We start from the raw sequence: 11,474 nt of genomic DNA, 5'->3' as shown, positions 1-11,474 counted from the left end.
TGTCTCTGGAGGTCCTTGTACTGATCCAAATATTTTGAACATTTATCCTCTGAGATTGTTTCTCTATTGCATAGTTGGTCCTGTTTGTGTAAGAGACAGGCAGGGAGCTTGAGCGGGAGAGGGAGCCCCAGCTCCTCAAGCCCACGGGGCCCCAGCGCAGGGCCTGCCGGGGCGGGATCCCAGGCCTCCCGGCGGCTCCCTGCAGGCTGCACGTCCCCTCTGTCCCACCTCAGGGTGCAGGGGCCGCGGCCGGGCAGGGGCATCGGATCGTCCTGACCAAGCTCACCCGGACGGAGCTGCTGGAGCACAAAGTCCGACAACTGCTGCTCGCCTTGCAGCGCAGGGACGTCATCTATGTCCACAGCTTCCTGGAAGATTACCATCAATTCGCCACCACGGACGAGGTGCTGGACCTGCTGTTCACCGAGTGAGCACCTGCCCCTCCGCAGCCCAGGGCTGGGCCACCTGCTGCTGGGGAGGCTGGGGATGGTGTGAGCTTCCCGGCCTCGGGCTGCTCCCCCGCCTGGAGCAGGGTCCCCCAGGGCCTAGCGGGGTCCTGGAGGGCAGCCCCGGGGCCTGGCCTGTGGCGGGTCGGCCAGAGGGGCTGTGCCTGTGCTCAGCAGCCGTCCTCCTCCCCGTGACCAGGCCTGTGCCTCCTCCCCCCCCAGCCCTCTGTCACCAGGGTCCTGAGTGGCCTGTTTCCCCATTGAAAGGGAGGTTTGAGAGTCTATCGGGGGTCTGTGTCCTGGGGCAGCCAGACCGGGGGACCCCGGGACCCCCCAAGCCCACTAGGATATGGGCCATGGGCCTGGCCGGACCCTTTCATGCTCAAGCCTTCAGGAGGCCCCAGCAGGTGCGGGCGCTTCTCCGGGAGCTGCCCGTGGCCTCACGCACAGAGCTGACGGCCCCCGGGGCTCCGGCCTAGTCGGGGTCAGAGGGTGACAGCCCCCATGATGAGACGTCACGTCCCCAGCACGATTCATGGGATGCCCCCACCCTCCTCTAGGTATGGGTACATCGCAGATGCCTGGGGTAACAACGATGTGGTCCTGCAGTGCTGGAAACTGTGAGTGACTCCGGCTCCTGCAGGAGGGCCTTCCCTCTCCAGGAGGGCAGCGAGGGGGCTGTGGGGCTGGGGGGGGGCTGCACCCTCACCCCACACATCTGCAATTCCTGTGACAGGGAAAAGGTCTAAGGCCCCTTCTGGAAAAGAGCGAAGGAGAGCGGTGGATGGGGTGCGGGTTTGGTGGGAGGCACTGGGACCCCTCAGGGAGACCTTCTCCATCCCCCCCAACCCTCTCTCTGCCCCACACCTGGGACCCAGAGCAGAGGGGGTGGGGAGCATCGCACTCTCCAATCTGGTACAGCTGCCCCGGGGGTACAGCAGGTGCTCAGGAGGGCCGGTGAGGGCTCCCGGACCAGGCGGCCCCCGCCCCGTGGGAGAAGCGAGATTAGAGTCAGTGGAAGGACACCCCCGGGGGCCCCTCGGGAGGGAGGCAGCCCAGAGCCACAGGAGGGAAGGTGGCGGTCCTAGGCGGCTCCTGGCAAGGCCTGGCAGGACACAGAGCCCGAGCCCTCCTGCCTTGGAGCTTCCCAGAGCGACAGTGTGTGCAGTGAGGGCAATGACAGGCCAGACGCCCCCCGTCCCCCGATGCCTGCCGGTGGACTCAAGGGGCAGGTGGGCAGGGACCAGGCTGAGGAGGGAGCCCCGCTTCCCCAGGAGAGACGCTGATGGTCACCCCGCTGGGCCTGGGCTCCCCACACAGAGGCTGCATCCCAGCCCCTCCTCGGGGAGCAGGCCTGTGGCAGGCAGGACCACCAGGTGGCAGGGGGACGAGGAGCAGGACTGGCCTCCGACACCCCGCGCGGGAAGCCGGGCCCCGGGTCCTGCAGGGCTTCCCCGGGACACCTGCATGTGACAGAGCCCTGTCTTCTGACGCCTGTGCCCGCCTGTCCCTCCCCAGGGCCATCTCCTTCATGATGCAAATATGGTTGAATTATTATGGGGACGACTTTCATCAGTTCCCAGAATTTCCCTCCCTTATAAAACTCCTCCAAATACTAAGACAGCACATGCCAGGCACAGATGCGCATCTCCGGGCCCTGCGTCACCTGAGGCAATTCAGACGCCTCCATGCAGCGGAGCGAGAGGCTGGGGGTGAGGAGGACTGGGGGTGGCCGAGCTGGGGACAGGGTGGGGCCCGCAGATGCAGCCTCCGTGCAGCTGGGCCAGGAGCAGGGGTGGGCTCACACCCCACCCCACGGGCTGCAGCCTGGGGACACCTCCCAGGGCTCTTGCCCTCACACACGGGGAGGGGTGGGAAGAGTGGCCTTGATTTGGGAGGGACGTGGACAGTCCGTCCTGGTGGTGATACTTTGTCTTCTTGGATCTACAGCTTTGGCCCGAGGAAAACACCCTGAACCCACTCTGCAGCGCACCCCAGCTCCGACCGTGGGGCCTGCTGCCCCGTGGGGCCTGGCTGCTGGGGCTGAGGGCTTGGCCTGCGATGAGCCGCCTGCTGGGGAGGCAAAGCCCCTGCAGATAGTGGTCACTGCTGCCCTGCAGGAGTCCCCTGCACCCCTGGGAGCCCTGGATGAGGAGCAGGCGCCACCCCCTGCTCTCGAGGTTGTGGATGTGCCCCCGCCACCACCTAACTCGATGGAGCAACTGGCCTCGGGGATGGAGCAACCCGTTGAGCCACCCGAAGAGCCCGCCCCATCTCCCACTGTGGAGCCTGGGGAAGGTTCAGGGTCTGAAGGGATAGTGGCTGCTGGAGATGAGGACCTGGTCAAGGCAGAGATGCTGGTTCCTGAGGTGAAGGTGGTGCACGTGTTGGTCGAACCTATGGTTCCTTGCCACGATGAGGAGGAGCCCCCTGCTCCCATGGCCACCCCGGAGGAGTAGGCCCTGGTGCCTGCAATCGGGGTCCCCAGAGGGCCAGACCTGCAACCTGCCTCCGGAACAACCTGCTTTGACCCGTTAGCAGCCCCCTTAGCAGCCCCCTGACCACCTCGGGGGCCCGCCCCAGCTCCCACCGCGGGGCTCGTGATGGCTGCAGCCCAACAGGGGCTTGCCCTCCCCTGTTATTTCACTGTTTCTATATTTTGAGTTTTTCTTTAACCTTTAACCTGTATAATGGCTTATAGAATTTTTTTTTTTTTTTTTTTTTTTTTTTTTTTTTTTTTAGCCAAATCTCCTTCGTTTATTTACCCAAGTCCCATAGTACAAATCCCTGGCTTATAGAGTTTTATTGTAATAAAGGATAAGTTAACTTTACACAAAATTGACTCTGATGCTTTTAAATTACACAACATGGTACTTTAGGTCCATTCACAGTGTTGCAGGCCCGGAGCCCAGGGCACCAGGGGACACAGCCGAGGATCCGGGGCTCCCCCAGGACAGGCAGAGGCTGGGAGGACACAGGACAGCCGGGTCACTCCTGCAGCCAGGCCCAGAGCTGTGCAGATCGTGCCCCTACCCCGGAGCACCCAGTCCCGTGTGCTCTAGGAGTTGCAGTAGTTACTGTGGGAGCTGACTCCAGGGCTGGACAGCTGGCCGCCGCCACTGTGGTTGTCCCTCCTGGTGTCACCCTGTACCTGGGCCTGAGCAAGGGCCTCACAGGATAAAGAATCCCACTGAACTGTAGACCTGGCAGAGGGCTGGGCAGCTCCCCCAGGTGCACACACCTGAGAATCAGCACAGCAGGCCCCTCCCCCAGAAGGCCAGTTGGAAGGTCAGGGGAAAAGCAAGTTATTGACCAAGCACCACTGGAAAGTTCCAGGGGAAGTCGAGGGATTTACAGTATATAGAATCAGAGGATACTCCCTTTGTTCTTTCTTTCCTGTTTGTTTCTGTTGTTTCCCCACCCCCTTTTTTATTCTTTTTTACTTTGTTTTTTCTGTTTTCCTCCTTTTTCCAGTACAACATGTTGTTGGCCACTCTGCACTGAGCAAACTGACTAGAAGGAAAAACTCACCTCAAAACAAAGAATCAGAAACAGTCCTCTCTCCCACAGAGTTACAAAATTTCGAATACAACTCAATGTCAGAAAGCCAATTCAGAAGCACAATTATAAAGCTACTGGTGGCTCTAGAAAAAAGCATAAAGGATTCAAGAGACTTCATGACTGCAGATTTAGATCTAATCAGGCCGAAATTAAAAATCAATTAAATGAGATGCAATCCAAACTGGAGGTCCTAACGATGAGGGTTAACGAGGTAGAAGAATGAGTGAGTGACATAGAAGACAAGTGGATGGCAAGGATGGAAACTGAGGAAAAAAGAGAAAGACAATTAAAAGACCATGAGGATAGGTTAAAGGAAATAAATGACAGCCTCAGAAGGAAAAATCCACATTTAATTGGGGTTCCCGAGGGCGCCAAAAGGGACAGAGGACCAGAAAGTGTATTTGAACAAATCATAGCTGAGAACTTCCCTAACTTGGGAAGAGAAACAGGCATTCAGATCCAGGAGATAGAGAGATTCCCCCTAAAATCCATAAAAATCGTCAACACCTCGACATTTAATAGTGAAGCTTGCAAATTCCAAACATAAAGAGAAGATCCTTAAAGCAGCAAGAGACAAGAAATCCCTGACTTTTATGGGGAGAAGCATTAGGACAACAGCAGACCTCTCCACAGAGACCTGGCAGGTGAGAAAGTGTCAGCAGGCTGTAGTCAGGGTCCTAAATGAGAAGAACCTGCAGCCAAGAATACTTTATCCAGCAAGGCTCTCATTCAGAATAGAAAGAGAGATAAAGAGCTTCCAAGATAGGCAGAAACTGAAAGAATATGTGACCACCAAGCCAGCTCTGCCAGAAATATTAAGGGGGACCCTGTAAAAGAAAGAGGAGGTCCAAGGGAACAATCCACAAAAACAGGGACTGAATAGGTGTCATGATGACACTAAATCTGTATCTTTCAATAGTTACTCTAAACGTGAATGGGCTTAATGACCCCATCAGAAGGTGCAGGGTTTCAGACTGGATAAAAAAGCAAGACCCATCTATTTACTGTCTCCAAGAGACTCATTTTAGACATAAGGACACCTACAGCCTGAAAATAAAAGGTTGGAGAACCATGGACCTTTCAAATGGTCCTCAAAAGAAAGCAGGGGTAGCCATCCTTATATCAGAGAAATTAAAGTGTGTCCCAAAGACTGTAGTGAGAGATGAAGAGGGACACTATATCATACTTAAAGGATCTATCCAACAAGAGGACCTAACAATCATGAATATTTATGCTCCGAATGCGGGAGCCGCCAAGTCTATCAATCAATTACTAACCAAAGTTAAGACATACATAGATAATAAAACACTTATACTTGGTGACTGGAATATAGCGCTTTCTACAATTGGCAGTTCTTCTAAGCACAACATCTCCCAGGAAACAAGAGCTTTAAATGCTACACTGGACCAGATGGATTTCACAGATATCTACAGAACTTTACATCCAAACACAACTGAATACACATTCTTCTCAAGTGCACATGGAGCTTTCTCCAGAATAGACCACATACTGGGTCACAAATCAGGTCTTAACCGATACTAAAAGATAGGGATCGTCCCCTGCATAGTTTCAGACCATAATGCTTTGAAACTAGAACTATATCACAAGAAGTTTGAAAGGATTTCAAACACGTCGGGGTTAAGGACCATCCTGTAAAAGATGAAAGGGTCAACCAGAAAATCAGGGAAGAATTAAAAAGATTCATGGAAACTAATGAGAATGAAGATGCAACCGTTCAAAATCTTTGGGATGCAGCAAAAGCAGTCCTGAGTAGGAAATACATTGCAACACAAGCATCCATCCAAAAACTGGAGAGAACCCAAATACGAAAGCTAACCTCGCACCTAAATGAGCTGGAAACAAAACAGCAAATAGAACCTACACCCAGCAGAAGAAGAGAGTTAATAAGGATTCGAGCAGAACTCAACGAAATGGAGACCAGAAGAACTGTGGAACAGATCCACAAAACCAGGAGTTGGTTCTTTGAAAGAATTAATAAGATAGATAAACCATTAGCCAGCCTTATTAAAAAGAAGAGAGAGAAGACTCAAATTAATAAAATCATGAATGAGAAAGGAGAGATCAGCACCAACACCAAGGAAATGCAAACGATTTTTAAAACTTAGTATGAGCAGCTATATGCCAATAAATTAGGCAATCTAGAAGAAATGGACAGATTTCTGGAGAACCACAAACTACCAAAACTGGAACAGGAAGAAATAGAAAACCTGAACAGGCCGATAACCAGAGGAAATTGAAGCAGTCATCAAAAATCTCCCAAGACACAAAAGTCCAGGGCCAGATGGCTTCCCAGGGGAATTCTATCAAACCATTAAAGAAGAAACCATACCTATTCTACTAAAGCTGTTCTGAAAGATAGAAAGAGATGAAGTACTTCCAAACTCCTTCTATGAGGCCAGCATCACCTTAATCCCAAAACCAGACAAAGACCCCACCAAAAAGGAGAATTAGAGACCAATATCCCTGAGGAACACAGATGCAAACATTCTCAACGAGATACCAGCCAATAGGATCCAACAGTACATTAAGAAGATTATTCACCATGACCAAGTGGGATTTATCCCTGGGATGCAAGGCTGGTTCAACACTCGTAAAGCAATCAATGTGATTGATCAGATCATCAAGAGGAAAAACAAGAACCATATGATTGTATATATATACATACACATATATATATATGTATGTATATATATACACACACTATGTATCTATATCTATATATCTATATATCTTTAATTTAAGATTTTTAGTTATTTATTCATGAGAGACACAGAGAGAGCAAGAGGCAGAGACACAGGCAGAGGGAGAAGCAGGCTCCATGCAGGGAACCCGACGTGGGACTCGATCCCAGGACTCCAGGACCATGGCCCGAAGGCAGGCGCTAAATCGCTGAGCCATCCAGGGATCCCCCACATCTTCTTTTTCCATTATCAGTTGATGGACACTTGGACTGCTTCCATAATTTGGCTGTTGTAGATAATGCTGCTATAAACATCAGGGTGCATGTGTATTTTTGAACTAGTATTTTTGTATCATTTAATACCTAATAGTGCTATTGCTAGTTCATAGTCATTCTGTTTTTAAGTTTTTGAGACAATTCCATAATATATCCATTTTTGAAGCTATTACAATTAATTAAAAAATTTTAAAAACCAATTTTAAAAAATAATTATACTGACTGGACAGTGTTATAGTAAAGTACTGAAAGTTGAGTCATCTTAATGCCTCAGAAATATTTATTTATAATCATGTATATACAAAGACACATAATTGCAAATGTATCCTTTCTATTGCTCATTGCATTCCCCACTGGTGACTACATAAAATATTTAATAATTAATAATTAATTTCATTTAATTTACACAAACCATAATATACAAAGAAACTGGTAGTGGTGTTATAGTAAGTTTGTATTGTTGCCTTCCATATAAGATGAGAGAACAAATAAAGTCTACAGCTAACAATGTACAAGAGTACATTGAACTTTGATTGCTCATCAATATGTATCCAGAATAAATTCAGAGAATGAAGAAAAATTAACCAATAAAATTAATTCCAACTTATTGTTACAATAATTTAATCATAAGTTTTAGGTGATAGAAGTGATTTATACATATCATAAAAAACCTGGAAAATCTTGAAAAAAAAGAGAATAATAACAGTCACCTCAAAATGCTATCTTTCATCTCTCTGCAATATACGTATTCTGTTTCAGTTTTTAACCCCTTATTTCATTTAACATTAACTTTGGAGTATTTTCATGTTAATGAATTTCACTAATAAAAGATTTTCGGGAACTCCTTATAATCTCTAACAGTGTTATTTTATCCTGTATTTTTATTTTTGTTCATTTAAGTTTTTATTTTAATTCTTGTTAGTTAAGGCATAGTGTAATGTTGTTTTCAAGGGTAGAATTTAATGCTTTATCGCACATATAACACATAATTATTTTTAAGTGCCTTTGTTTTAAATATGTAATTCCAGCTGTTATCTTACTGATCTAAATAATACTAAATATACATTCTGAATATCCTTAATGGTTTCTTTAGGATAGATTTCTAAATGTAGTCACCGTTCAAATGGTTTCTCATTTTTCATTTAACTCTTGCTGCACTGTGCCAAGTATCTCTGAAGAAGCACTGTGACAACACCATCTCTAGCACTGTATCCAGGTGTCTTTTTCACAAAATATTCTGTGGAGTTCTTTTTTGGATTTATATGCCAATTTAAATATCTTTAAGTTTCTGAAAAAAATAGTTAGAAAATAGAACTAATAATGAATTGATTGAATAGTGTGGGATATGCAGTACAGTGCAGTGCAATCCTTTATGAAAGGAGACTGGTGATTTCGACTAGTATTCCATCCAAAGAGGGATAATGTTGCATCCCCTGCACAGAGACAATATAGAATCTAGAATATGAAGTGAAAGATGCCACCCTTCCTGTAGAAGAAATATGATTGATATGAGCCTAATGGTAACTGGAGGTTGAAACAATTGTCTTGCCAGCCGCAGGTCTGCAAAGAGGATTCTACTACTGTGCAGTCAAACAAAGCGTATTACCAAGTATCATCATCAGCTATGGTTATTGACATCCATCAGATGGGAACTGACCTTGCCCTATAAATGAAAAATAATGGCAAAAAAGAGAATAGTAACATTCATTCACTTAGAAAAATTTTGCTAAAGCTTTTTAAAATAGAGATAGTAGGGGCACCTGGATGGCTCAGTTGGTTAAGCGTTCTACTCTTGATTTTGGCTCAGATCATGTCTCAGGGTCATGAGATGGAGTCCCACATCACACTGGGTGTGGATCCTGCTTATAATTCTCTCTCTCTCTCTCCCTCTGCCTCTCCCTCTCAACTCCTGTGGTTTCTCTCTCTCTCTCTCTCTCCCTCCCTCTCTCTCTAAAAATAAATAAATAAAATAGAATAGAATAGAAATAATAAAAATAATGTAAACTTTTCCCAGAATTTCAGAAGAAATAATTATTTAAAACATCTTATAATAATAACTGAAATAAAATAATGGATAAAAATAAAAAGTAGAGTAAATCCATTGTTAAGTATATTTATTTAAAATGTTTCTAAATATAAAATATTAATAAAATAAAATTATTAATTTCTAAATGAAATCTTAATCCACCAAATCTCATCAATCTTAATCCACCAAAAAGGAAGGAGGACAGAAATTTGAATGAAGCCTTATTATAATGAGAAAGGATGAAGATCTATAAACCTACATATGTAGGAGATTATGAAAATATAAGAATAGAACTTTGCTAATTATTCTGATCATTTAGAAAAAGCAAATATTTCTAGAAAACTTACAATTTATAAATTCAGATTCCTTGTAGTTGAAAAACTCTGAATAGACAAAAACATTAATATAATACTTAGTTTACAGCTCTAAAAGTCATCTTTGGACTTGTGGACTTAATAAAAGTTTGAGATGAAATCCTAGTTCTACGTCCTGCTCTTTGTAAAACTCTGATGAGGTACCTTTTCCTCAATTTCCTCATCTATAAAATGGGCACCATGATACCTATTTTATAGGATTGTCCTGAGGAACAACTGCATTGAGTATCTAGGAAGCGGCACTGTTCTGTACGGTGTGGTACATATAGGAGTCTATTTCACGGTATGGTTAGATGCTTTGGGAATGGATACAATGAAAATTGAAAATGTGTCGGGTATCTTGTCAAGTAATTATCAGCAATTTCTGATCTTCCTTGGATAAATGTCTATTTATATATCCTTTGCCCATTTTTTTTAAATTGAGCTTTTTGTACTTATTATTGACTTATCAGTGCTTTTCATATATTCTGGAAATAAGTTTCTCATTAGGTATATGATTTACAAACATTTTATCCCATTATATGGATTGCTTTTTTATTTTCATTATTATGTTCTTTGAAGAACAAGAGCATTTAACACTGAAGTCCAGTACTTTTTGTGCCATATTGAAGTATTCTATGCGAAAATCAAGGTCAAAAGATTATCTGCATGTTTTCTTCTAAGAGGTTTTAGTTTATTTCCTGCATTTAGATTTAATCCATTTTGAGTTAGTTTTTGTATTTGGTGTAAGGTGAAGATGCACTAAACCGCTGAGCCACCCAGGGTGCCCTCTCTTTCTTAGTAAACAGAAATTTCACCACATTACAAACAGAGTATTCACAATCACTTGTAAATTTTAATTAGCTTAGTCTAGACCCCCCAAGTGACTCAGGGGTTGAGTATCCACCTCCGGCCCAGGGCCTGATCCTGGGGCCCTGGGATCGAGTCCCACGTCGGCCTCCCTGCATGGAGCCTGCTTCTCCCTCGGCCTATGTCTCTGCCTCTCTCACTCTCTGTCACTCTCATGAATAAAGAAATAAAAATCTTTAAATCAAAACAACACAAAATAATCCACTTAGGCCTTTGCTGGAAGGTGCTGCTTGTTGCTTGACTTGTGTTCCGTGGAGTCCGTGAGGCACGATCATCCTGACATTCGAGGCTTGCCGCTTTGTGTCACCGATGTGCTCCTGCCTCTTTATCCCTCTTTCTGTTTTTTGGTTTGATGAATTATTTTTTCATGATTCTACTTTAATTGCTCCATTTTCTCCATTCGAGAATCAGCTTTCTTTCTTTTTTTATTTAATGATCTTCAATGATGTTGCTTCTCCTCTGCCAACTTCCTGGTTCTGCACATGTGTCTGCGTGTGTGTCCGTGTCTCTGTTTCTTGGTCAGTGTGCGTGCACACACCACATGATTTCAGTTCAGTCGGGGTCAGGCTGGAGAGTCAGGGCCTCCTGTCTACGTTCAGTTCTGCGACTGACGGCAGGTTTCCTAGGGCCCAGGTCAGGGCGACCCACTGGGGGCACCGCCGTCCACAGCTCACCCAGGGGAAACGAGGGAAGGGCCCGGAACGCACGACAGGCAGGGGTTCAGGATGAGGACGGCCTCACCCCTTCTAGGCCAAGACCCCGACACCTTCTGTAGGGTTTGCCTTGGATTCAGGAGCCTAGGATCGTGGGGAGCTATTGCCCATCCCTGCCCCGGGGGGACTGTCATCTTCTGGGCCTCCAGAATGAGGGTACCGGTGCCCGTGTGTGTGTGTGTGTGTGTGTGTGTGTGTGTGTGTGTTAGGAAAATAATCCCTTTATTTAAAATACCAAAAATTCCAACTACTATAAGATACCACATGTAAAAAACAAGACATAGTCTTGAGATGTAAAGGACACTGTCCCTAGAAAGTGCCTCTCTTTTTCTATTATTCTTTTTTTTTAATTTGGCTAATGGTGTCTACTGACACATATTTGGAATGTAATCTATTTATCAGCCAGCTGTTCTGGCCCAATGTGGATTTAGGATGTTAAAACATGTGTGGCTTTAGAGCTGTATAATAAAGTATAACCTTAAAATAAAAGTATCTTTTTAAAAGACTCTTATCATCAACATCACTGGT

General features: G+C 45.8%; 1 protein-coding gene across 1 annotated transcript; it reads left to right on the top strand.

The window, feature by feature from the left end:
* Window positions 1–245: 245 nt before the first annotated feature.
* LOC144283950 (uncharacterized) lies at window positions 246–3,179 on the top strand. Its single transcript, XM_077848409.1, has 4 exons — window positions 246–427; window positions 1,007–1,066; window positions 1,965–2,158; window positions 2,397–3,179. The coding sequence occupies exons 3-4, from the start codon at window positions 1,978–1,980 to the stop codon at window positions 2,903–2,905; spliced, it is 690 nt and encodes a 229-aa protein (XP_077704535.1). The 5' UTR covers window positions 246–427; window positions 1,007–1,066; window positions 1,965–1,977; the 3' UTR covers window positions 2,906–3,179.
* Window positions 3,180–11,474: the final 8,295 nt, after the last annotated feature.

This window comes from Canis aureus, chromosome 15 (genome assembly GCF_053574225.1).
Source record: "Canis aureus isolate CA01 chromosome 15, VMU_Caureus_v.1.0, whole genome shotgun sequence".
NCBI classification, from domain to species: Eukaryota; Metazoa; Chordata; class Mammalia; order Carnivora; family Canidae; genus Canis; species Canis aureus.
Note: the sequence above shows the minus strand (reverse complement) of the source record. Positions and strands in the feature narration are given on the sequence as shown.